The sequence below is a fragment of the Heterocephalus glaber genome, unplaced genomic scaffold (genome assembly GCF_053883595.1).
Source record: "Heterocephalus glaber isolate CG9 unplaced genomic scaffold, H.glaber_assembly_v1.0 deba00000122, whole genome shotgun sequence".
In the NCBI taxonomy this organism is placed as follows: domain Eukaryota; kingdom Metazoa; phylum Chordata; class Mammalia; order Rodentia; family Bathyergidae; genus Heterocephalus; species Heterocephalus glaber.
This window is the reverse complement of record NW_028258138.1, coordinates 6,228,900-6,256,743: the sequence shown is the minus strand read 5'-3', so window position 1 is coordinate 6,256,743 and position 27,844 is coordinate 6,228,900. Positions and strand designations below refer to the sequence as shown.

Below are 27,844 nucleotides of genomic sequence, written 5' to 3'. Positions count from 1 at the left end.
CAGTTCAGTTCCAGGCCATCCATTTTATTTCTACATTTTCTGTTTAAAGGAAACACATTTGCAAATATGGTAACATCAAATATGGCTGTATCATATGTGCTGTAATCCCAGACCATCACTTTACCCACAGTCTGAAACCAGTTATTTTCCATTCCTCTGAGTACCAGTTCATATTTGGGTAGGACCAAATGGACATGAGCATCATTGTGGGCTTCTGTTTATCGCAAATGCCTTTCATGGATGACTTCTGTGATTATGCTTGAGAATCCCGGTGTGAAGTGCACATCTGTATGTAAATGGGGGAGGCTCGCATATGTACCTGTGCACACCGCCTGTACAATCACGGTCATGTTCTGCTTAAGTGAATACACCAATCTGTCTTGGTTTGAATAAAGTAAGCATTCATCTTTGCACGCTGAGCTAATCCCAGCCCATGTATTCTCTTCCCCAAGAAATGTAGCTCACTAGAATAAATTTTGCAAGAGACAAAATGTTAGCTCTGACACTGAGCCATGTGAGATATTATTTAAATGCCAAGAGTGCTAGGTACAGGTTATGAGATTATCACATTTTGTTCCTACATCAAGGGGTCATCTTGGGTATGAACTCCTTACCCTCAGTTCCTTCTCTTTCCCACTGGCACCACCCAACCTTATGAAGTGCAGCACCCGGGCAGATTTCCTGCGTCATTAGCAGTTTAACTTTCTGGGGTGGTAACTAATCATGGAGCATGTACTTAGCATGCTGGAGAAAGCCATTACTCTCAAGAGCTCTGGTTTGCTTTTGGAATGTCAGTGGACAACTCAGTACAGTTCCTTTGTGGGTGAGGTATTAAGGTAAGAGATAAAATGGCTGAGAGAAATATTAAATGACAGTAATGAACCTAACACAGGGCAACCCCAGAGGCCACGTGGACAGGGCGCCCTCAGAGCCAGTTTCCCTGTGCGTCAGAAAATGACTTTAAGAACAGTGTCCGGAGCAGAATGTCTCAAACTTTTATTTATCCACAAATCACTGGGGTCTTGCTAAGATAGAAGCACTGGTTCTACATATCTTCCTGGGACCTGATCACCTATGTTACACATAAACTCTGACATGGTGCTGGGTAACCGATCTGTAAACCCCATTTTTCATAGAAAAGGGGAATGGCAACAACAGAAATTAATGGGAATAGTAGCATCAGGTTATGAACATTCTCTCATAACTGTTAATTCCTGATTTGATCAGTGTCATTCCATACAATTCCGTGCATTAAGGAAAGGTAAAAATAGAATGACTATATGTGAGTAGAAGTCCCTGCTTGGACAAAAAAGAGTTTTAAAGCAACAGTACAACTGAATACTCAACCACAGTTCAACCTTTGACTGTGATGCCTTTGATGCTTTGACTAAATAAATATTATTACATAATAACTGATATTCTTGCATGGAAAGGCATTTTCTTTCAATAAAGCCTTGCTGAATGTCTGTCCATCCTACAGGACATATTTTCCCTTGCCCTCCATCCCATTCTTCAGTACGCTGCTCCATTTTAGAAAACATGAAGTTTGAGAGTTCACTTGGGAGGAAGCATTCCTCAGAAACCTCCTGAAATCCGGAAGTGCTTGTTCAGCCACCGGATCCCAGCGGGGGATCCATGGTGCACACCCATGAAGTTCTGTAGAGCCTGAGTGTGTCCGCTCGTTTTCTTTTGCACAGCTGCCCCTGGGTCTGCAGGGAGCCCCCGGGGGGAACAGCCCTGAGGTGAGGCCAGGTGGCACCCCAGCGTCACACGTTGCTCTGCTGTAACAAAAGGGTCCTCAGCTCACGCTCCCTCTGATCCTCCTGCCTATACTTCTCCTCAAGTTTCTGCTTCTCAGAATCTGCACAGTAAAAGGTACCATCCGGGCTCTTCCGGATCTGCTCAAACTGGCTGAAGTCAGCCACATACTTTCCATTTTTGGAGAGAGAAACCACGGGCACAAACTCAAAACCCCAGTAGATTTCTTCTGGGATGTAAGAGGTGCGGCTCTGGCAGACAGCGCTGGTGGATTCCACAGTGGCATTGAGGAGCACCACAAGCTCAAAGTCCTTCTCCTTTAGGTTCTGGGGGGTGAGGTCCCGCAGAGGGCTTGTCTCATCCAGCACGTGGTAGAACGTCATGGGCAGAATGAGGAAGGGGCTCTCGGAGGAGGAGTCCACATGGAATTTGACAGTGGCCTGGTTAAGGAGGATGCGCTCCCCCTCCTTGGTCACATGGGTCTGGAGGAGCTTGCCTGAGAGCTGGCACTGAATCAGGAGGCTCTTTCTCATGTTGGCCACCTGGATCACCAGGCACAGCTTCCCGTTCTGCTTGGTGATGACCGCACAGTGACTGAACTTGATGGTCTCAGCCCGCTTTTTGGGTCTTGCAATTTTGGCCAGGAAGGTACCAGTGATGAAGATTTCAATTAAGGTTGTGATGACCAGCTGGGCCACCAACAGGAAGATGGCGTGAGGGCATTCCTCTGTGATGGAACGCACGCCATAGCCAATGGTTGTCTGGGATTCCAGGGAAAAGAGAAAGGCTCCTGTGAGAGAGTCCACTTTCATGATGCAGGGAGTGTGATTGGAAATGGTCTCGCTGGGCTCTAGATCCCCATGAATAAAAGCAATGGCGTAGTAGATCACTCCAAAAAGGAACCAGGTCATCACGAAAGTGGCGGCGAAGAGGGTGAGCTTGTATCTCCACTGCATGTCGATGACTGTGGTCCACAGGTCTTGCAGGTACAGTAAGTAGATCCCATCCACCTTGTCGATTCTCACGTTGCTGTGTCCACTCTTGGACATGACCCGGGGTCTGTGGGCCTTGAGGCCAGGCCCAGCTGTGTGTTGTAACAGGGGAGGCCGGGTCACGCTCACGTGCATGGTGTCCATCACTTGATTCTTGAGATCACCTAGGAAAATGACAAAGAAAGGTGTTCCATTACAGTCTCATGTGGTGGAACTCCAGAAATCAGAAATAGAATGACTATGTGGAAGGAGTATGAATGTACGGTCATCTCCTACAGTCTGAAGGCTATTGATCCCAGGCACACTTGGGGACAGTAAAATCCATGGATGGTCAAGTCCCTTACATAAAAATGATATAAGTATTTGTATATAGCCTACACATATCCTCCCACAGAATTTATATCACCTCCAGATTGCCCAAGGCAATGTAAAGGCTATGGAATAGCTGTTACTGTTTTGTTTAAGAAATAATGACACAAGTCAGTACATGTTCAATACAGATGGAACATTTTCCCCAATATTTTCCATCCAGGGTTGGCTAAATGCAAAGATGCAGAAGCCCTGGATGTGAAGTGAGTGAGAAAGGAGACTGATGAAGGTAAGACTAATTGATACGTACTTGAGGTAGCCAGTAGGGCAGAGAAAGGAACACAGTCTCTGGAGAAAGGTAAACCTGGCCGAAAAGCTAAGTCTGCAATTGATCAGCTGTGTGACCTTCACCATGCTATTTAACCTCCCTGGCCCTCAGCTCCTTATTCTTTAAAAAGGCAATAAATCCCACTTCTCAGGGTTTTGGGATGATAAATGAGATGAAGTACCTAAACAGACCTTCATGCTCAAAAGATGATGTTACGTTTCTCTGAGATAACACACTGTTATGCATGTATCTTAAAGTATTATCAATATTTGTTTATATTCAGCTATCATGATTCCCCATTACAGAAAATTTAAACACTGTTGGACCAAACACGGATCTGGTACTGACATAACTAAAATCTACTACTCATAAGAGAGTTCTTGATATAGCCATGGATGATATTAGTACAAGCTTTAAAAATTCAAACAGTAGCAATGCATTTTTAAATGTACCATTTGCAGGACATTCTTTGTAACAATTAAACTCCCCCATCTAATGAATAACTTAGAATCTACAACCTCTCTTCGTCCCCGATGACTCTGAAAATGATTCAGTGATCACACAAGCAAAACATCCTTATAGCAAGTAATTAAGATTTTGTAAAGGCTCAATCGATCACACTGGTTATTCTTTAAAAAGTGTGATCAGTGTCATTTTAGGCACGACATTTAGGTACGGCACAAAGTTTTTGCCATGCTCTTTCTACACCATACTCCAGCAAGAGGAATTTAATGAGCAAGTGAAGAAGGAAGCTAGTGCAAGCATCTCCCACCGTAGCAGAGAGACCTACCGAGAAGCACACTGAGCCTGGATGTGCTCTTCCTGGAGCCACCAGAGGGGAACAAGCTGGCTTCGGGGCCACAGGGCGTCTTATAGTACCTGCCTGCTGACCCTACGTTCCTTGAAAAAGATAATGTGACTGATTACAGGGTAACCTTACCTAGTTGGCATGTTTTTCTCACTTCATAGATATTTTAAGAACTAGGAAGATGATCTCCTCTTTAAAAAGGAACTAATACGCAGTTGTTTATGATTCATGCCATAATGTTTTCTGTGAAAGAGGCATTATCTTCACAAAAGCTTTGAAAAGAACCCACCAGGCAAATGAATGGGAACTGTACCCACTGGGGGCTGGACCTGTGCATGATGCACGGGGCCCCTGGGCATTTCAATTTTCCCGTTACCTTACAGAGGGTGTGGCATTCACTAAATGCCCCCCTGGAAGTGACCTTTTTCCTGGGAAAATCACTTTTTCATTTGCGTGGCAAAGAAGGGCCATGGTGATTCAGAATTTCTTTTACACCTTGCAGCCTACTCCACTTTTCTTGGGACCCCCTAGAAGGACAGTAGAGGGGACCACTGGTGAGCAGCAGCCTTCCTCATCATACGCTTGGGGACATTTCTCGGTATAACTAGGTGGAAAACCAGCACAAGGAAGCTCGGGTAAGGGCTTGCCGTGTGTGCCACACTGCACAGACAAGCGGGTAACACGAGCTCTGCCTAAGACCAGTGCAGCTTGGGTCCAAGTAACCACACGCGCTTGCTTTTGGTTTTTAAAGAAACTGCTGGGAAAGGCCATGCCATCCAGTCCACTGAACTAAACACAGAAGCTTAATTTTGGAGCATGAGGGATCCACGAGGGTCCCGTGGGCAGCTCAGTCCTCTGCCAGCTGCTGGGAAACTTGGCCTTGTTTCTGGGAAAGCAGCACCATGCGGCTTCTGTCTCAGCCTTTCTCTCAGTGGGGCAGGGAGCCAGGTTGGGGTGGGCCAGGTACAGCATCCTCTCTGCGGAGAGTGCTTGGGCCTGGGCCGCAGGGCATGGACAGTGCTTCCTCCCAGGCTTTGTGGTGGGCATGGAAGATCTCTGGCCTCCGTGTGTGTTGTCACGGCATGGCTCGTGGAGGAGAGACCCGGCGGTCCCTGGTGCATGGGACCGCTGCCCCTCTGCCCTCCTCCCTCCCTCTGATGCCCTCCACCCTCAGAAGGGTTTGCTACCTGGTCACTCACTCCCTCGGCGGGTCAGGAGACTTCTTCAGGACAGGTGGCAGGTCCTTGCTCCCCTTCACCCACCTGGCTACCATGGGACTCGGTACGTGCCTGGAAGAGAGAAGGACACAGAGCATTCACAGGTGACTCAGAGCACCCAGAGACACTGGCCCCTAAGGGTTCCCTAAGGGCTCTGGCTGTGGCATTTACTTCGCACCCTGATATCTGGCACCATGCCCAGACCAGGGCAAAGGCTCAAGGAAAGTTCCAAGAATTAAAGTGAAGCCACACCACGGCCCTTACCAAGGAAGCCCCAGCCCTGGAAGGAGCTCATTGGCAAACCGGCTGGACAGAGAGGGTTAACCACCCCCAACCAGGCCCAGGGAACTGGGCAGCAGCAGCAGCAGCAGCAGCACAGGGAGGCAGGAAGGGGAAATGCAGAGGAAGTAAACAGTGAGCGCTGCGAGGGAAGAGTCTAGAATAGTTTTACTGCCTGTGGAAATGCATTACTACTGTTGAGTCATCGCGGTCACCCGAGTTAGAGTGGAAAAGACGGTTAGATCCATCTCGCCTGACACACACCTCTCCGAGGAGGAGGAGGAGGAACAGGAGGAGGAGGAAGAGGAGGAGGAGGAAGAGGAGGAGGAGGAGGAGGAGGAGGCGGCAGCTGAAGCCCGGCTGTGTGCAGGACCACGCTGGATCACAGGGCTCAGTGCCTGCAGAAGGAAGAGGCCCCTTCCAGCTTTGGAAGTCAGGCTGGATTCTTGTCAGTGTGGACGAAACCCTCAGCCTTCCAGTCCTTCCGAGCAATATGTTCTAAAGTCAAGAGGTTCTTTCCCCCTTATTTTTCTGAAATACTTCTCTCTCTCTCTCATCTATCCATCTATCTGCCTCTCTCCATATGCGTCGTGTATCAATAAATGATCTTTCATTTGTCAATCTGTCACCTATCATCTATCCATCTGAGTTTATCATCTATCATCTTTTTGTCTTTAATCTGCTATCAGCTATCTGTTATCTATCATCTCTCTTATTGGTCAGATAACCTATTTATCCGTATGTTGCCTGTATCCATATGTTCCCATCATCTGCTCTGTCTCTCTACCTGTCTATCTGTCATCTACCATTTCTCTCTCCCTGTGTCAATTAGACAGCTACACATACACTTTATATTTATTTCCTGGTCCACTATTTATTTAGCATCATTACTGCTCTATAGTCTAATAACAATTCTCAAATTGTGCTGCCTCATACAGGTCAGATCCCAGAGTGGCTAGGGCTCGGTTGATACACCTTCTCTTCTTCCTTGCTCTATGAAAACCCAGAATCTCCTTTGGATCCATGACTTTGGATCCATCCCCTTCATAGCATGTATGCTTCCCTATACTCTAAATTCGTAGGGGTTCATTCCTCAGCATCCTGCTTTCAAGTAATTTACTTCTTTGTTGATCACTTATTTTATATAATTTCATGCCCTTGACTTAGATTTTGTTCCCCTAAGTGATTCAGCAAATCCACTGGTTTAACTCTAAAATGTTAAGAGACAGGAGCAATTTCCCCAAAGACCATCATGGGAAGAAGGATAAAAGGGTATTCCTTTCTAATTCTCCCTCTCTTATTTCTCTAGATAAGCAACATTTCATGTAAAACGCAAGTGATTTTCCTTAGTCTCTGGAAATAGTATTCACTTCCCCACTTATTATTCCATTGTTTCAGTTTGTGGGTTAGGACTGTGATTCTCAGAATGGGGATGTCCTTGTTGAAGTCCTTGAAAACTGTTGGAGAGGTCAGTTTTGCCCCTTCCTACTTTAAAGCAATGAAAGTCACAGGCAGCATGAAGTCACGGAGTGCTTGCGCTGTGTTCTGTTTATTCTTTGTGCTTATGTGATGTGGCATTTGTCTTCTGGAAATAAAGGAAACAAGCACATTTTTGAAATGGAGCCAAGCAGTAGGCACATGGGGAAGGTACTTAGCTCCATGGGAAGTGTTGGAAGAGCCACACTGCCGGTGTTGGGGGGGAAACAAAGGGAGTTGGGAAATGGAAAAGGAGTTCCCATTCCATCTTCAGGAAAGAAAAAATTCTACCAAAAAGAGAAGTTCCTGTAAAAACAGAAAGAAATCATCCTGTAAGTGGCCGGAAAGCAATGGACCAAAGAGAAGGAACACATCATGAATGATATGCAAGGATAGAGTCCGAGTGGAGCCACAAGTGGTCCGATGCAGGAAGATGCAGATAAATACGATAACAGAAAACAGTTGTGTAATAGAGACTCAGATAAGTAATAATAGTAATGAAGCTTCAGTAATAATAGTGATGAAGTAATAATGAAGCCACAATCATCATCCTAAGTAGGTAACGCACCACTGTGTGCCAGCCGCCTGCTTCCCACGTATGACTTGCTGTGAGGTGAGCAGCACCATCACCCCTGCAAGGTCACCGAGGCAGAAGGTAAGGGATGTCCCCCTGCTCCCAAGGCGTGGTGCCCGCCCTGAGAGAAGCTCTCCTGACTCAGCCTAATCAGAGTTGCTGTCAAAGCTGGCGGTTCTCAAGCAGTGGGACAGGCCAAGCCCAGAGACTCCCAGGCCTACTGCAGCCCTGGGGGGAGGTCCTTGCTACTGCTTGGGACCCACTTGGGACCACCGCGTAGGGATGTGCAGCTCTGGAGCTTCAGAGAAGACCTCTGTCTCCTCACTTCCCCTTCGCTCCCTGAAATAGTGCTAGTGACACCTCTTGTCACCCTCGGGAGCATTCAACTCTACCGTCCTTAGAGAACCATGCACCTGTCCACCCAAGGACAGGTGTGAAGTTTTTCATGCGGGAGCATGTGGGGAATCTGATCAAAACTGTAATATCCATATATAAGTATTATTTAAATTTTATGTGTTACAGAATACGTAAATATTACATATTACCAAATTTATACTAAATGTGTAAATAGGATGATATCCATATTTTGTTAAATATATACTGTAATGCAATATAAATCATTCTAGCTAATAATTAGCTAGAATCTTTCATTCCTATGATGGATTTTCACACATCACCCTTGCTAGCCAACTTTACTTACACAGGACCCTTTTTACTAAGTCTCAAAACTAAGATCCTTCGCCTGTCACATAGATGTTTTCTTAAGAAAAAATAATGGGTTTAAGGATGATTTTTCCCTTGCTAGTTAGTACAACATTGAGACTTCCTAACGTCTTAGACTTCTGTTGAGTCAAATTTTGCAAGTTTTCTATTGGCTCATCCTGAAAAAACTTCATTCTGTGTTTGTGGTAGAAGAACAAAGTGGAAAAATATTTTCTTTTCACTTATAGAAAAAGTGGAAAGGCACTGGTTTGCAAAGGGGATTCTCTCCACCAGACCTCCAGTGAACCCACGGCATGGCATATACTTTCAAAGGGGCTGGAAAGGCATGAAGGCATGAAATCCACATCAAATCATAACTTTGCTTTTCCAGACTCACATTAGAAGTGGAGGATCTGACTTTTAAGCCCTGACAAAACACAACTTCCTGTTTGTATGACAACTTGCCTTAAAAGCTTTCTTATGCATCCAATATCTTTGACAGATCAGTTTTTTTGATGATCTCTCTCTTTCTATACAGACTCCAAATACCCAGATTAAGTTTCACTTTAAGTATACATAAGTTTAAATATTAAGTGGGAAAAATGCTTGACAAGAATCTACTTGGGGTTCACTGAGCTCAGAAAGTTTAATTGAAAATAAAACCAGTGATGCTTAGCTACCCTCCCTTGGACCTTGCGCTTGCGGTCACACAGACACCAGTACTGCGGGGAACCTTTGGCTTTGGCCGTATTCCAGGCTCTTTCTTGCCCTTAAAGCAGTCCATGACTTCCTTCAAAGTCTGCTCTATCAGTTCTGAATCCCATTCTTGACTTTGAAAATGCCAGCTGAGGACAAAAACAGCTTTGCTCAAGTGATCACAGAAATGGACACAAGGTGGCTGAAGTTGACCCTCCACAGATTCCAGAAGGTTGTCCTCTAGGCCTTATGTCTTGGGCATGTTTCACTTACCTTCCACAGACTTTCTATTTTCCCTCAGGCACTCAGGACAAAGGATGGTGGGGAAGAATGGCAGCTTCTTGGAGGCTTGAGGAACTGTAAATTCTCCTCCATGAGACACACAGGGACTGAAAGGAAGTGCAAGGTGAGGCATTGGTACATTTGCACGCTGCCTTCCTCCATCTCAGTGACACATGTTTTGAAGATGTGAGCTCTGAGCCTATTAGGCAGAGTTCTGGCTTGTTGTGGTTGGCTGTATGAGCTCTGGCTGTTCAGTGTACCTCTCTACTGGAGTCCCGATACAGGATCCTTCCCTGGGACTGTCTCTGTGAGGAACTGTTTCCTCTTCCTGGTTCAGCAGTGGCCATGTGACTCGCTCTGACCAATGAAGTGTGAGTGGCCATGACTCAAGCCACACCTGATCAGAGGCGTTGGAGTCTTCTGGGTTGGCCATTGCTCTCAGGTAGATGTCAGTCGGGACTGTTCACTGTGTGGCCAAGTGGGAGTAGGGGACACTTGGAGCTGAGCTCCCACTGAACCACAGAGCTTACAGCGCAGGTGAGAATGCTCTTGTCACTGTAGGTCACAAAGCTCTGGGAGTTAGTTGCCTGTCCCCCGAGGCAAAACCTAGTGAAGCCCTGGCCATGAAAGTGTCCTTACTCCACGCTTTTGTATCTTAGATTATATTCTTCATCTAACAGATGAATTAAAGGACAGGCATAAACTCCTGAAATAGTCTTAAAGTAAACTCCAAATATTGATCCATGTTGACACTCAATATAGGAAGAATCCAAATCTAACAAGATTTCAGCAAGAAGAAAGAATTGCCTGATGCTGGACAACAACCTACAAGAGGTGACCAACTCTCATTAAAGTCAACATTTAACTTTATCAAGACAACTTTTCAGAGAGCATTAAAAATGCATCCTACTAACCAATCTGATGTTTTGAGGATTTAGGGGCCCCCAGTTCACAGGTCTGAGGGCTTCATGATCTATAGTCTAGAGGCATTATCTTTCTAGCATGCTAGCTCTCGCCGGGAGAGGATCCAAAGGGATTTAGTACCTTTTAAAGCAATGACAGATATTATTTTATTTAATCTTTCTCTTTACAGTGTGAAGAAAGAAATTTTTCTATTTTCTAAAGGAGGAAACCAGGCATAAAGTGATTAAATAATTTACACATGCTCATAAAGCTAGTATGTGAAAGACTGTTAGGAAACCAGCTCTGTATGCCTCCAGAGCTGCACTCCTACTGCACCAGCATCACCATCTCCCACAGAGGCCACCTCTCCTAGCGATGCAGCATGATGAGGCATATAAGACCCTGCTCCTGAGATGTTTGCATTCATTGTAGAATAGCGAGCCATAATTGATTCATTGTTTATCCTATGCCAGGCCTTACACAAGGTGTTACATATTAATTTAATGTTCACCCAGGTTCTGAAATAGACTCTATTATCACTCATTATTCCAGATAAGGATGCTGTGATGGGTCTGTTTGTGTCTGTAGCTCCTCCTGATGTCTCAAACACTTGTTCTCCAGCTTCAGGGAACATCAGAACCATCTGGAGGGCTGGGGAAGAGGGCGAATATGTTCTGGGACCACACCTTGAGAACCACTCCCTACTCACTGGGTTGTAGAGAATATGGAGGAAATGAGCAAATGCATAGGAATGAGTCTATGGCCTGGAAGGAGAAGAAAGGTTGTGGGATGGCATTGTCAAGTATGGGAGATGCGAGTGGGATTTTTAGGTATCCAGGATGTGTTCCTACCGCATTGGAGTTCAGGAGCACCGTCTTGTAAAAAAAAATACTAGACAGCTTCTGATGGGAAAGGAAGTAATCAGTTGCAAATTGCTGTGGGTGTCTTTCTTGGGTGTTGGGTGTCTCATTGGAATGGTTTCAATGTCGCACTGGCCTAGAACATTGGAGGACCCAGAGATGCTAGGGTCTTCTCCCAGGTGTATAATACAGATGAAGCCCAATTAAAGGGATAAATGATCAAACAATCTCAGAATGCTTGCCTACTGAACCCCCAAACATGCCACCCCTTGTAGATCTACACTAGGCATTTGGATGCTACAGATTGTGAGAGGTCCTATGCTGAGAAATCTGCATAAGCACACAGGGATATCTGCCCCTGATATGCCATTTGGAAACTCTGGGGAGGACCGATCTTGTCTAACCTACACTCTATATATGGAGAGAAAGAGGCTCCAAAGCCTTGAGCAATTTGTGCAAGGTTACCAATTCACTCCAGGGTTAAGTCTGGAAACCAGCTTTTGTGAGTTTTGGTCCTTGCTATGGGCAGATCTCTATCTTCATTGTTACTGTTACGAAGTATCTTGAAATGAGCCATCCATCTTACTGGATACTGAAGACAGGGGAGACTGATGAGCATAGCTCCCTCCCTCCACTCAACCTCAGCATCAGCTTGGCTTGGGAGAGCTCCTGAGGAATGCACCATCTCTGGCTCTCTGCTTGAGCTACAGAACCAGAATTTTGGTGGGGAAGGAGGGAGAGCCTCCCAAGAAATGGTGTCTTAAAAAGACCTCAATTTCCCAAATGATTATGTGGCTAGAGTTTGCAAAGTGGCTCAGTGGACTGGAGAGCTATTATACATTGGAAAAGCATCAAGTATTCCTTTAGAGAAATGCCCCCACATTTGCATCTCATGTAAGCATCTAATGATCCAATTTGCCTCTGTGGTCAAATATTTAGCCTTTTTTCTATCTTTCCATTCCATTATTATTGTTTCAAATTCCATAAGTACTGAAAAAAAATCATTTTCCATCCCTAAATGTGGTTTACATAGTTATACCCTTGACTCCTCCATGCATATTCTTTCTTAATTTTTTTTTTTTTTTTGGTTCCATAGAACACCAACCTTCTTCCACTCAGCAAAGACAAGTTTAAACAGATACTGGGTTCAATGGGAGACTCATTTTCCATTTTCCATGGCAAAGAATCTGAGTACTGGAATAAGTCAGAGGTATCATTTGCTGAACATTTTTGTAAAGACAGTTTAATTTCAGGTCCTTTATTTGCGAGAGAGTTGCCTAACCCAAATAAAACATTATACATCTGTCTGTTGTTACAAGTGACCAACTTCAGCTGAACACTATTACTTAATAATAGCTAACTTTCCTATAGAGTGAGAATGTGCAGCGGCTAAGAGCAAATGGAAATTTCCTTTGGTTTACCACCCTGGATCTCTCTTGCTCCAACATGTGAAGAACTTGGGTAATAAGCATATTCTCCCCTTTAATCACAGCATGGCTTGGAGATGCATTGTTGTGAGATGGACTGGTGAAACAGGAAAATCTATGTCTGGGGGAATGAAAAAGGGACTGGTGTTGCGTTAGGTTCCCAAAAGGACTGCCCCCAGTGTTCTCTGCAGGGAATAGATTTCTACAACTAGCTTGTGGAAACTCACTTACTGCTCCTGTCTGCATTAATTCAAGGGCAGAGAAGAAGATGGCTTAGAGCAGTGCCACTGGGTTAAGGAAAAGGAAGTGTAGAGTATTTGGTTTTGTTTGACTGTAACCTGGAATAAATCAGGCTGGCAAGCATGTTTCTGCAGATGGCCCTGACAGGGAGAGATTTAATGTACCCGGGCATAGCTGGAGCATGCAAAAAGGAATGGGGAAGGAGGTAGCAGGCAAAAATGACTGTCTGCTAGGAGGCTGTCTTCCTAGGACTCGGGAGTTGCTTTGCGTTTTTATGATGCACCGTTGTATAATTTGCAAAACTTCAGATGGATTTTCCCCTCAATGAATTTCTCTCACGCAGACATTGAGCCTAGCAAACTTCAACCCTCACATGTATATTTCTTTGCATCAGGCTTACATTTTTGGTGGGGATGGAGGTGTAGAAAGATAGACAGCCCCTTATAAGTACTGATTTCAGGCTGCTTGTTTTCCTGGCTTCATGCTGGCTGCTTTTCCTTGTGTTTAAAATCCATTTGGGATTGTCGGTCTCTGCAACTAAACTGATGATTAATGGACTTTAGTGTTCTTCACCTGCAGACAGGGTAGAATTCTTTGTGTTGATTTTTCATGCTCATTATGATCCTAATGGGACTCTTATCCCAGACAAAGGAAATTACGACTTTTGCTTGATTTGGAACAGAGTTGTTTAACCATGGAATGAGTGTCAAAAGTTTCACAAACCCGTCTCACTGTCAGCCTCAACTTTGACCACATTTCGCTGATACAGAAACCGGATCTTGCCGGGTCCCAGGGGAACACAGTAAATACCAGAATTCTTGCACTGTGCCCAACTTACTTTAAGGCCTGGTCATATTCCCGAGGTATTTGTCTTTCTCAAGGCTGAAAACAGACTGCTGTGATCTCAGAATGATAGTAAGACACACTCAAATTTCAAAATGCTTTCACATTCAATCAAAGTCTCAGACCTTTGGCAGCTCACTAATCTCCATTGGTAAACACTGTAAGAAAGCACATTTCTGTCATCTGCACTTAATTAGCGGGGAGCAATAGGCCCGATGTTGGTGGTGTTCGAATTGCCAGGTATGATACAAGATGCCCAGTTAAATTTGTGCTTCAGATGGACAGCAAGTAATTTTTAGTATAAGTATACCACAGGCAATATTTGATACATGCTTACACTAAAAATTATTGTTTATCTGAAATACAGAGCTATACGTAGACTGTCTACATTCATATATATGCACTGCATGTAGAGAAAGATACTGATAGTATAGTGGTCCTATATTTTTGATGCTCAATCTAGCATCCCTGGGAAAGAACAAATTTACTCAAGAGTAACTCGGAAGGCCAAAAAAAGTAAAGACAAGATTTTAATATATAGACAACATTCTTAAAAGAACAGCACTCCAGATTTCCCCAGTACCAGGAATTCTGAAAACAAATACAGCTATAGTGAGAGGGAGGCACAGCCTTGTCCCTATGTGGCTTCACAGGGCTACTGTGCTAATCTCATTTTAACATTTTAGTTCAGGCATTCTTAACCATTTTGTTTTTGCTATTGTCCTTTTTGGTGGAATACTAAGACATATGACTAACTTCTTGGAATAGTGTTTGAATAGACAAAAATAAACTATTTCAGATTAAAGAATGCACCACTAATATTAAAAGGCATTCATTGTAATATTGAAAAAATACAATTATTTTCCCATTATTGAACACATGTTGTTATTTTGAAGTATGGTGAGCAGAAAAGGCTACAATGTGATGTTGAAATATCTGTGACTGTTACTATGACAAAGTCACAGTAGCCGCTTATATAACTGTGGTTTATCGCACCCATTCGGAGCAAGAAAATATAAACTTTAACTGATAATAAACTATTCCTTTTTTCCCTTCCTCCAACATTATGGATCCTCCGAGTGCCGGGCGGAATCACTTCAGGGAACATGGACCTGGGTTTACACTCAGCTGTGGATTCTAGATGTAGTCATCCTGGTAATGTCAGAGAACTCAGATCAATCGATTGAATACTCCTTGGTTGATTTTCCACAAAGACACAGTTAGCCATCACAGATTCTGTTTCTTTTATAAAAATAACATGCACATTTCACAATCAGAATCACATGCACTAAGGTGAGTAGGGAACATTGCACTGGTGTTTACATAATTGGAACAACACCCTAGGGGACCATTCCCACTCCTTACTCTAGAGGCAGTGGTACCATTTGCCCTTGCCAGACACGAAGGACAAAGAACAGAAAACAGCTGAGATACATACGGAATCCTCGGTCTTCATAGCCATAGTGTAGCCTTTCTCAGAATTAAGGAGCTGGGTCTTTACAGTAACATACTACTCAGTCACACGCAACTTTATGGTCCCCTGGTTTCATCATAACTCTTACCAGGAAAAAGAGAGCTTACTCATCAACAGAGTACTAATTCAGTCCTCCCCTTCATAAATCCTCCAGTGGCTTCCCCTACTGACAAGACAAATCCCAAGCACCTTTGAGAAGCACAGTGACTCTCTTAAGTCCTAGCTCTTGCTCCCTTTTTTAGCTTTGTCCCCTTCTGCACAAAGCCCGGCGTACACTGGCCTCTTCCAGACTGACCTGTTACCATGATATGCTTACAACAGATGAGACATACAAAATACAACTTCCCCCAAAAGAAATCACATCTACCTCACTGGACTAGCAGAGGGTTATATTCTGATTCTATAAAATTCTCATAAATCACAAGAACCTTCACCCACTAAATGGACAATATCTATAAATCTACAATTCAAAAAACGTTAAGAAAGTGAAAAGACATCTCAACACTTGTTCATTTGGGTGCTGAGAATTTATTGAGCACCTACTGTGTGCTGTGTGGGGTACTGGGATTTACCAATAAGTAGGATCTGCTTGGTCCTGGCTCTCACACAGTTTGTCATACCACAGGGAAGAAAACTTTTGAATAAATCTTTAGCCAAGTGATTTTAAGACATTTGTGGGAAGATCAAGAAAGTCCAGGGTAGAATCCCGGATGTGGGCATATGACAAGGCAGGTGACAGGGGTGTCAGAGACACACACATTTGCAAAACCCCAGGTGGCATGGAGCTTGGCACCCTCCAGGCAATACAGAGAGGGAGATGGTGAAGCAGGCCCAGAGGAGGCAGCCTTCTGACCTGGACTTCATGCTAGGACGATGAGGAACATCTCAGGGAGTTGTTCAATGAAAAGACAGGAGTGGACTTTCTTGGGAAAGGGATCATTTGGACAACATGTAGAATGAACTGAGGGTGGTGAGCAGAGATGCTGGGAGCCTCTTTAATTGGTGCTTTCAATAATCCCAGCTGAAATTACTGTCGTGCAGGCCAGGTGCCTGAGAGCAGCCAGGAGCCCTGAGTGGTGCCTTCCTGGTAGATTCAACGGCGGGCGGGCACTCTAACAAGCGGCTTCCGGGGACGAGGGGAGGGAGGGAGATGGGTATGAAAGAGGTTTGCTGGCTTCCTGGCATGAAAATGAGGTGGGATCGGGTGGGAGAAAGTATTTTACTGACCAGAGGATGCTGGATCTCTTAAATCACGTGTGTGTTACTGCACTCACAGCTTCTTGGGATGTTCTCAAATGAAGCCTACATAGAGCCTGATTTTGTGCAGAATCCTGGTGCAGAAGGAGGACCCTGCCTGGGGGTGGGGATCCTGGGGCCAGATTTGAGGGTGTGCACTCCAGGGTGCAAGGGAGACACCTGAACAGACATGAGCCTGCAATGTGTGCTAATGGACCCAATGTCCCATAGAGCAGGTGGGAGGAGGGCACCTTAAGCACTTACATCTGCGAATGGGATTTGAATCACGGCAGTAGCTACACTTCTCCCATATGTTAGGCAATCCTAGCCGCAGCCCTGGGCAGCCTTGGGGTCAGGGAGCACAGGACACTGACAGATGAGACCAAGGAAGAACTTTGGGTTGAAGGAACACAAAAGCACCAGCGACTGACTTTCCACTTAGCTCACTTCCTATGGACGAGTTTGAAGAAATGAGCAGCTTCATGTGTGGTGCCTGGTAGAGTAATTTGGCATGGCTTTATTGGAGAGAGCAATTTGACAATGTGTACCCAAAGTTAGAAACTATTTATGCACATCCTTAGACCCAGTAAATCTAAGAACTAATAAGAAATGTGCAACATAATTATGTACAAGAGAGCTCTCTATATTAGTTATAATATTACAACATTCAAAGCAACCTGGACCACCAAGAAAGTTTATAAAATATTTGTAGGCTGCAATATTATGTAGCCTTTAAAAATTAAGGCAAAATATATCTTTGAAAAGGCAATCCTCAGTGTAAATACACAGTGTAATCCTTTTGTGTTTTTCTTTCCAGGTATGATTAAAATGAAAGCCCCTAAAATGCTAACAGTTGTTATCTCTTCAAAAGAAAACAAAATTAGAAAGGATTTTCAAACAGATTTTCCATTTTTGTGCAGTTAATCTGAAAATTCAATTTCCCCAGCACAGAGCATTCTCCGGCATTCCACAGCTGACTGTAAATGAGGGGTTCTTACAGAGTTCTACTGAGAAACTTTCCACACAGCCTTAGCCAAATCTAGGAAAGCGTTTACTCTGAAACGTTTCTATTATGCAGATCCAAGAACCCGTTTTCAGTAAGTGATCAAGGTGATTGTTCCACGTTAACAGGAGGCTTTGCTTAATTGGCTGGAGGGTTTGCACTTTGACTGCTGTAGGGTGGATTCCTGCCCGCCACCTTGCTGGGGCAGCTCCCTTCATTCCTCTTCATTCCCCATTCCTTTCTGCCCTGTGCCTCCTGGCAAACTTCTACTCATCCCTCAAGGCCCAGCTGAAATGTCACCTCTGCTTTCCTGTTGGAGTTCATCTTGATCCTCTCTCTGCCTTTCACATGTTTTCTATCCCGCAGGACAGCATATAAGGTACTGTTTTAGAACCTGCCTTTCCCTGTAAAAGACCAGTTTGGGAGGGGTGTGGGTTTAATTCCCTCTTCTCATTCCCTAGACCTAAAACCCAAGGCCTAGCATATAATAAAGACTATGTTTGAGGGAGGAACCGGATGGTGTTTAATAGATGCTGTCAAAGTGGGCTTATAGCCCTCTAGATTTAGTGACCACCTGGTTCATTTAAAGATAATATATGCAGTGTTCTAGATCAGAGAGAAAGCTGGCCCACAGCTGGGCACACCGAGAAGGGGATTCATCACTAATTTGAATGGCCAAACTAGAAATACAGACTTAGACTTCTGAATTGGATCCATAGCTTAAAGATTATTCTTCAGTATCTTATCTTGAAAAAAAATTAGTTACACATTTCTATATGGACAAAAATAATCAAAATCCATGGGCCTAAATATATTGAATTTAGCCCAGTGAATTACTTGTTAGGTAAGTTTCATATTCTATTTGGTTTTAAGAATACTGAGTGTAATTAGAGTTAAAATGTCCCCTCAAAGTCTCCAGTGTTCAGAGGTGGGGCTTTTGGAAGGTGATTGGGTCATGGGGTGCTGTGCTCTCCGTGGATTAATACATTGATGAGCTAATGGCTGACCAAGCTGTTGGAAGGCAGCCTGCTTGGCAGAACTGAGTGCCTGCAGTGTGACCTGGAAACTCTCCTTCCTGCTTCCTGGCCACCATGGTGTGAGCAGCTGTCTCCCACCAGGCCCTTCCACGGTGACATTTCTGCCATGAAGCCAGCCAGCCAACCATAAACTTCTTCAATATGGGAACAGCAATAATCCAGATGGGCTCAATAACAAAATGATTGAATTATTCAAATTTAGCTTCTCCTCGGTCCTTTGAAATGTGTATACATGATGCATGTGTTAAAAAGTGTATAATACATTAATACAAGACAAAAATTTATATATCCATGTATGTGTTTTCTTCTGTATTTGGGATGAGAGGATGGTTATAAATTTCAAGTAATTGCTTAGACCAATGATTAGGAAATCATAACCTACATCCACTTTCTCTGGAGATCCTTTACAAATGCAAATTCATGTTCAGAAAGGTTGGGGTGGAGTCTGAGAATCTGTGTCTAACAAGTCCCCCACAGACACAGACACTGGAGGACCAAAGCTCACACCTCGAGTAGCACTTAGCCTCGGTGGGTACAGTCCTCATCTGGACTGCACAGCACAGAACACAGGAAATGGGTTCCCTTATCCAGCCCCCTGGAGAACAGGGCCTCCAGAGAGCTTCCTGGAACAGTGGTTTTACCTATGGGAGAAAGTTCATCATCCGTGGCTGATTTCACCGGGAAAAAACACAAAACAGTGCTTCTAAGACACCATACAGGATTGCAAAATGATCCTGTAGTCAGCAATTCTTTTCCAGGGTTTGGCTTTTAGCTGGAAATTTTCTTTCTGGGAAGCAGAGCTGGAAACCAAGATTTTGACCACCCCTGGAGCCAACATTAGGAGAACAGTGCTAAAGTCAGGCATCTTCCACAATGACTCAGGATGGATGCCGCCAGACACTAGCACCCCATGAGATCTCGGTGTTAGGAGTGAGCAGGTTAGAGGCTCCTCAACCAAAAGAAGTGGACCATCACACACACACACACACACACACACACACACACACCCTGAATCTCTTAATTTACATAGTCTACCCCACACTTTATGTTTGTGTATCCTATGAAAAAGATTACTTCTGTCTAACTTGAACTATATACCTTTGCTTATCGGAGCCACGCGCACTATGTGGGAGTGATTTCCAGTCAGTCTCAAAATATCTGTGAGTGGTCTATGCTGTGGAACTGGTGTTTACGGCAAGGGGTGCATGACGGAGCTAGACAGGTGCCTCCTCTCAAACTAGGTCCACAGTCCCCAGAAACATCACATGTCCCACCAGGACTCAGCCCTCCTGCGCCTGGACACCTAAGATGGTGTGTTCAAGGTCTGCTGGAGACAGTGAGGACAGCAGCAGGCAAGTGCTACTTGAAGCGAGTTGGCCTCTGGATGATACTACACTGGGCAACTCCCAGCAATCTTTCTTGCATCTATCTTCCGTCTTATTTTCAGCCAACTTCCAGGGGTAGAACTGGGGATGAGACCCTGGCCGAAAGACCTCGGTTATGCTCTCATCTTTGTTCCATGCTCCCTCTTCTATTTCTTCTTGGTTACAGGTAATCAAATGAATGAAATGAAAAAGTCAAAATGCCAGTCTTGGGTCGTGGGGACAGACCAGGCATCCACCGAAGCATAAGCCTTCACCACAAAACCCTGCTGTGGCAGAAGAACCAATGTGGTTGGAGAGAGCTCTAAGGAGGAAGAACATGAGCTTTACCTCCCTTCCCTCAGTGACTGGCATGAGTCCTCTGTCTGTCACTCCACTCGGCAGGCAGTGCCAGCTCGGCGGTGGACACATTTCCTTCCTCGTGCCCTTGACACACTGCCCTAGCTGTGTGGGCACAGACACACTGACCCTGCTCCTCAGTGCCCTTTGCAGTCCCTCTGCGTTTCCTCCTCTGCAGGCAAATGTTTCATGCGGCATTTCGCACGCCTGTGCTCCACACAGTTCTCTTCTCACACAGCATGTGCTCCCACATCTACTCCCACAGAGGCCACCTTTGTTGTCCCTGAAGCCCAGACCTGTGTGTCCATCTCTGGTTTCCCTCCTGTCACTGCCACCCCTACAGTCAACCACGTATGGCTCCTCCAGCTGCTTTCCCCCAGGCAGCCAAATTAAACCTAGTCTGCTTTCTTATCTGTCACCCAGGGGAGGGCCTTTCCTCCTGCAGACCCTCCAGTTATTATAAAAGTATTCACTATCCCTACTGTGCCTCAAAAATCCCTTGAGGCTTCCCATCTTCTCCGTTCCCACTGCCTTGCTCAGGACCACTTAGAATTTTCTCTCAATGCCCACCAGGCTCTAGCTGTAAGGGCTGCTTAAGTCCCGTATGTAAAATGTGTACTATTTGCATCTACCCTGGCAGATCCTCCCCTGCACACTTTCAGTCCATCTCTGGATGACTTAGAATACCCAGCACAATGTCAATGTTACAGAAACGGTGGTTAGATATATTCTTCAGGGGTAATGACAGGAGCCAGTTGTCTGTGCGTGTTTGGGACAGAGGTCACACTGTGGGCCTCGTATGAAGTAGATGGAGAAGTTGCAAAGAAAACCATGCCCACTCGTGTGGCTGAGAGACACAGGCTGTCACAGATGTGCCAGCGCTTGGCTCCATTCAGCATAGTGCTTGGCATGTGGCAAAGGCAAGTTTGCTTTTCAAGCCTTCTGACTTTTTGTTTTTTTAAACATGTTTGATCTTCAGGTTGAGACTGCAGATGCAGAACCTGCAAGGACACGGGGCTGACTGCTTTCTCTGGTGACTCCCGCAGCCACACTTGATGTCCTGTCTCGATCATCTCTGTGAAGGGCTCTACATGGTGTAGCTGCTGGGATCCCCTACAACACCAGCTCATGGTTCCTGTGGTCCACAGCCAGAGCCCCACTCCTGGGCTCGGGAAGGTGGGTGTGAGACCCTTTAGGAGCTGGCCCACCTGCCTGGGCAGCACCTTGGCCCTGGCCACTCCTCTGCCTGCTGCCCGCTGTGCCCAGGAACCCCCAGTGGCCCGCATGGGCTTGGCTGTGCTGCGCGCCTCACTCTGCACCCTGCGCCCCGCAGAGCCCCTTCCTCCTTCACCTGCTCCCTCAATCTCCTTTGCAGGCATTGCCCACTCCAGGCTGGCGCTGCCACTGCCCAATCCTCTCTGGGCCTGCTGCTTCTCCTACACCCTTCCTCTTGACAGGCTCAGCTCAGGGCAGAAGGAATGCTCACTTGTGGATTTCTAGTACAGTAATCGGCAAGCTGACAGCTGCCATGGGTTGAGGACCTACATGTGACCAACACTGGTCAAAAGTTGGTATGAGATGTCATTAAAATATACAGTGAATGTTTAAGTTAAACATGTGTTACAGTGGGGCTGGGGATTTAGCTCAGTGGTTCCGCTGCCTGCCTTGCAAGCGCCAGGACCTGAGTTCCATCCCCAGTACCAAGAAAAAAAAGTATTACAGTAAAAGATTCATTCCCATTAATCACACTTAAAATCCTCACCTAGCTTTGAGAATACTTTTCCCACTGCTCTGGCCACTTTCTGAAGCGGTTCTGCAAGTTCTCTTTCCTGAGTGTCTTCGCAAGGTGTGATAAAATATATATGGTGAATGCTGGTGTGAGTACCATTCGAGGGAAAGGCAGGTTTGCAAAATAAAAAAACCATGCTGTGTCCTCATCCACCTTGCCGACTGGATCTGGTACCACATAACTTCCTGTTCTTTCCCAAAGTCAAAATGACCATGAGAAAGAAAGGTTTTGAATTGATTCAGAACTGTAAGGCAGCCAGGACAACACAACTAACGATGCTCACAAAAAAAGCCTTCCAGAGCTGCCTTAGAAAGTGGTCTGAAAGATGGGATAAGTGTGTTCAAAGTGAGGGGGAGGATTTTGAGGGAGGATGCATGGCAATATATTTTTTAAGTGCTTAAGAATTAAACATTCACTGTGTTTGTTGATCACACCTTGTATACTTCTGTCTTCCACAATTCAGAATAACCTTGGGAAAACTCTGGTCAAAATGAGTGAATGGAAGCCCGGCGGTTAGAGTTTGCTGAAGCAGTGAGAGCATGGCCTGTCCAGCTGGAGACCAGCTCCTGGACCTGCCCCATGCAACGCAAGCAGCTGTATTCACTTTATAAGTGCTGGGCCCAGGCAAGACTCTACTGCATGTCAAATGGTGCAAATGGGAACTTCCGGCTCTGGAAAAGCCTCCCCAGACCTCACCGAGAATGTTTCTGCACACTGAAGGAGAGAGGAGCTGAGCAGAGGCGAATTCGTGCTGTCTCCGTCCTCTGCAGCACCCACAGCTGGTGTCAATCCTGCAAAGTCTGTGTCGCCCTGCTCCGTGCTGCGTCACTAAAGGCCAGGTCACCAGCCTCTCCCAACCAGTCTCGGCCCTGAGTGCTTTCCTTCTGTGAGCAGCCCTGCGGCGGCCCCTGAGTCTACATCCTTTCCCTGTTCCTGCACCATCTGCAGCCACACAGTCTTCAGTTCATCTCCTGAGTCGCTCCTGCTTCTTCAGTGTCACCCGCCTTTTCGAGGCTCCTGGGTGCGGACCCTCGGGGCTTCTCTTCCACCCCATTACAGCTTTTTGCTGGCTGCCCTCAGACCCTTTCCTGACCCTTCCCACTCAGGGTTCCTGTTTTTAAAACTAATATCTCTGAAATGCAAATGCATTCTTCCAAAACAGAACCTGTTCATGTCAACAGACAAAAGTCACAGCGCCTGATGCTGGTCTATCCCCGCATCAGATCTAACTGGGCCTCATCCCTTATGTCAGTCTCAACTCCTGCCTGACCTGACATCCCAGGATCCCCACGCTCCAGTGAGGACAAGCTGCTTTCACGTCTTTCCACCTGCTGCTTCTCCCTCTGCCTGCCCTGCCTGGGAAACCCATCCTCAAATCAGATCCTCCAACTGCATCAGACACCTGCCCAACTGACCCTTCCACTGCAGGTCCATCAAAGATCCCTCTTCTTCTTTACCCCTGAGGGTGTGATGTCACTGTCCTCACTCCAGTGACACAACGCTCCAAGCTCTATGTATAACTCCCACTTCTGCACAGCAAGTCCTCCAAGGGCAACCACTGGGCCTGTCCACTTCTGTCCCTCATTGCATGCTCCCTGGCAATGGTGGGTGCTCCAAAAATGTTTTTTGTCTCTATTTATAAGTTAGTGCAGAAGTCCATAAATGGGGTAGTTGTCCATTCATAAATAAAGATGAATATCAAGGACATGGCCCAAAACATATGCATGGTGTCCATGCCTTTATCACTGCAGGTGGCCTTTTCTAAATAGCTTTTGTGAACTGATTTATATTTGCACATTGTTCTCTCTCCATGGGAAATGAGTTTGCATAGTGTTGACATCCTCTGGGGTAAGAAGCACCTCTTTTCATCTCTTCTGACTCAGACACTCTTGGAAGCTGAACTAATCCTCATGCTGTGACTCACTAGCATCCTGGACATGCAAAGGTGGCTTTTCTCTCCAAGATGAGTGTATTTGATCATGTCTCTAGCTATCCAAAGGATTAGGAGTTTCCAGTGGAGAAGTGCAGTTACTTTCATCCATGCACCCCCCGCCACACACACACACCAAACTACGTACACAAAATTAGCATGGGAATTACTTCAAGAGCTTTGTCTATACTCATTTCTGCTTGTCTGAACAGCTTTATCAATAACATCTTTAAGAGGCCCAAAGTTAACTTGAGAATCACAGTAAGGTCAAGGGGGAAGGAGGCAATGGTCCTGGGTCTGTTGGGTGGGCAGTTTTCACTAATCCCCAGTTCTTTCCTGTCAGGAGCAAGGCTACATAATTTTAGGTAAAATCATTTGGTTAGCCTAGTTCTCCTGCCTACAGCCCAGCTATGGAATTCTGAAATGTAATTCCATTTTGACCTCCAGTCACAACTGAGACCTCAATGATCTGGTGATGATGCTGTGATTCTCCAGGACAAGATTACACCAGCTGAAGACATCCTGGGAGGAACAAACATCTACTCAGTTCCTCATTGTTCTTGGACTGTTACCGTCTTGTTTACCCGGATGTACTGAACTCTCTGCAAGTCATTTGTTAGATTTGTTTCCCCATGTACTGAATAAAAGGCACAGTAAGCTGGGGGCTTTCGTCTTTCCTGCCCAGAGCGGCATTGATCAGACCCAAAGCTCAGCTTCTTCTCAGTCTCATTTTTCTACCTTTCCTGTAATTCGCCATGTGCTGCCGTGGCTCGCAGGAGACCAGGACTCACTGCAGAGGTTCTGGTAACGTCCCCTTTCCCTGTTCCCTACACTTTCCACCAGCCATCACACCAGCGCATTTCATCTTTACCTTTGCTTACTAAAAGCAAAGAGGCTAAGCGTTATCTTGAATAAACCACTTCCACTTTCTCAGTTATGAGAAATGGGACTGAGTTTCCAATATGCTAATCCCATTATCATTTTACGTAAACTATAGGACAGGTGGTTTAAGGGAAATTGCAAAACTCATGCACTGTTCAGGACTGAAAATTATATGAGCCTTTGAATTCCATTGAGACCCACTCACCCCTGGCTCAAGCTCGAACTATGGTGCTATTTCCTTAGGCTGCCATGGTTTCCAACTTGCTATCACCAACATATTATTCGCTCACTCATTTATTCAGCAAACATTTAACACTACTATATCCTTTGAAATATATAAAAGTGGGTGAATTATGGTCCATGCTCAGTATACCATCGGAGAATGGAGATGATACAGACTTAATATTTTATACCCAGAAAGATAGACTCCTTTATACCTAAACAGTATCCCGTGGACCCATCTCCATTTCTATAATAAAACTTTATACTCACTGGTTCATGTGTTTCTCTCTTTGCACAAGACTATAACCTGTTTAGAGACCCAGATTTTATCTTTTGTCTGTGTTGTCCACAGAGAACATAAAGTTTCCTAGTACATATGTTAACACAGAGTTTCCTAGTGCATATGAATGAATGTGATGTATAAAAAGGCACTAAAGTTTTCCAGAAGAAGGATCAATTCCCTCCAATTGGAAGAATCAAGGAAATCTTTATGAGCTTCCTTAGGAAGAAGAAATGGAAGGAAAATGATTGCTGAAGAGGGAAATTCCCCAGGCAAAAGAATGAGCTGGTAAAATATGTTTGGAGGATGCTCCTTTGCTTTGGTTTTAGGATTCGCCAATCATGAGGGCTTCTGAGCTTTGGAGGTATACAAGAATCACTTGGGGAGATTCAAAATGCAGCAATGTCTTGGCTCTGGCATGAGCCAATTAAACCAGAAGCTCTCAGAAGGAAGCATAAGAGTAGGGATCTGAGTCTTGCTAATTTTTATTTATTTTTATTCTTTTAGTTTTTGGTACCGGAGATTGAACTCGGGACCTTGCGTTTGCGAGGCAGGTGGCAGAACCACTGAGCTAAATCCCGACCCTCTTGCTAATTTTTAAAAGCTCCTCACTTGCTTCTAATGTGTTTCCATGGTTGAGAATCATTGGGGAACCTCAAGAATTTAAAATCAGGCCAGATTGGGAGCTGCACTACTAATGAGTTTCATAAGGCAGCAGAGGTCAGCCTGAGAACTTTGGTTTTTTCAGAAAACAAAAAGAATTCAGGCTCATCTAGGAAATCAAACTGAAAAGGAAGAAAGTAGCCATGGGGAGATCGTTTATTAGGGGCTGGTGAATTTGGCTGAGCAGTACATGTGCTAGGTAGGTTGTCATCTTGGTCACAACCAGGTAAAATTCATGCATCTATCAGATTTGAGAAGGTGACGGGTGACCGGGAGCTGAAGGGGGGTTTGCTGTGTGGATGAAGGGAAATCTTGGGCGAAACATGGCGGGCACTGTGGGTAGGAAGGGGGGGAGAGGTCAACTCTGAAAGCTGAGGTTGTTCTGGGGTGTCCACGTCTAGGAAGCAAATGTGGGGATGGACACAAGTTTCAGAATCGCTGAACAGAGAAGGAACATTTGCTAATACTGGAATCATGGTGATTTTCAAAAAAGAAAAATATCCAGAGAAGACAGCAGCAGAGGGGAAAGCCTAGGAGACTGCTTATCCTGGAGAAAGGCTGTGAAGATTTTTTCGAGCAAGGGCCTGGAGGGAGGGCAGCTGAAAGTTCGCCAGCTAAGTAAATTTATCAGAGTGGACAACTAAAATGCCAAGATTTCAAGACAGAGGATATGGCAGACCGGACACAGACTTGAGGGAGGACCAGGAGGTGCTGATGTCCTCAGAGAGGTGAGTTTCGGAAAGGAGATACCTGTTTCCCTAAGACAGAAGGGAAACATGTGCGCGCATTGCACGTGTACTGATTCATCACCTCTCATGCCCGACTGTCCTAGACATGGGAGACACAGCAGCCCGGACGCACGAGGTGCTTGGTCTCATGAGGTGTGTTCCAGCCGTGGGGCAAGGGTGGCGAGATCAAGTTACAGGAAATGTTGAGGAGTAGAGAATGACAATGGAATCAGTGCGACTCGGTAAAGGGAACGAGTCTGCCACTTTACTGTAGGGATGGTTCCCGAGACCCTGGAAGGAGGCAACTAGAGGAGAAAAGAGGATGCAGCCAGCAGAAGGGCTCTGGGAGGCTCCCAGGCAGAAGGGTTGCACATATCTTGCTTTGCACATGAAAAGCATCCTGAAATCGGTGGCTGTGAGGGAGAGGTGGCCTCGGAGCTGAGAGCTGAGGACTTTGAGGCCTCCGTGGTAAGAGGTTACTGGAGCATGGGGTTACAAACCCCACATTTGAAACATAAACATTCAAAAACCACAGAATGTAAACGCTCAGGGTCACAGCACACTCAGCAGCTCATGGAATCCATACAGCAATGGAGCACATTAAGAAGCCTACTAACTCTGCTATCTAGCTTGAGAAGAGCTGTAATTTAGCATCCCTAGCTATCAATTACTCCTGTTTTCTTCATCTGTAAAATGAGAAGCTGGGATGAAATGACCTCAAAGTTCTCTTCCAGTACAGTCCACGGTGAATGTTGAGCACATACACGTGAACTTCTGAAAGTTGATTTACTTGTTTAACGTCTGCATTGAATGTTTAACTATTGATGTTCAAAAATGCAGCTGCAGGGCTGCATACCTCCGTCAGGAAGGTACACAAAGAGCTCCCAGTTCAGGGAGCATCCTGGTTTTAAAATAGATTGCACACCCTAAATTCTGGTGGGGGAAAGTTCCAGTAGTGGGGTAGTTTCTTAGGATAGCAGGTAGATCGTTGATATAACACTGGGACAGGTCACCCAGAAAATTATTAGAGATGATTGCAGCACAGTATTTTCAAGCTTGGAAAATTGCTTTGTAAATATGGAGAGGAAAATGAGCTTTTCATCACCAGAGGACACAAAATAAAGCTATGCAAATGTGAATCATCTCGCAGAGTGGAGATTAACTTGAAGCGATATATTCAGGACA

At 45.3% G+C, this 27,844-nt stretch overlaps 1 protein-coding gene across 19 annotated transcripts in view; it reads right to left on the bottom strand.

The window, feature by feature from the left end:
* Nucleotides 1-972: 972 nt before the first annotated feature.
* Nucleotides 973-27,844, bottom strand: part of Kcnj15 (potassium inwardly rectifying channel subfamily J member 15) — a 42,390-nt gene continuing 15,518 nt past the window's right edge. For 6 of the 19 annotated variants that reach the window (XM_021256250.2, XM_021256252.2, XM_021256249.2 and 3 more), the window contains 3 exons: nucleotides 9,413-9,528; nucleotides 5,383-5,484; nucleotides 973-2,914 (listed from right to left, as the gene is read on the bottom strand). In XM_021256250.2, coding sequence (XP_021111909.2) covers nucleotides 1,767-2,894 — 1,128 coding nt within the window. In that variant the 5' untranslated portion in view covers nucleotides 2,895-2,914; nucleotides 5,383-5,484; nucleotides 9,413-9,528 and the 3' untranslated portion in view covers nucleotides 973-1,766. Of the gene's footprint in view, nucleotides 2,915-4,177; nucleotides 4,288-5,382; nucleotides 5,485-5,933; nucleotides 7,474-9,412; nucleotides 9,529-13,251; nucleotides 13,425-27,844 lie in introns of those variants that run through there. The other 13 variants (XM_087212314.1, XM_021256257.2, XM_087212302.1 and 10 more) reach the window with 6 other exon arrangements.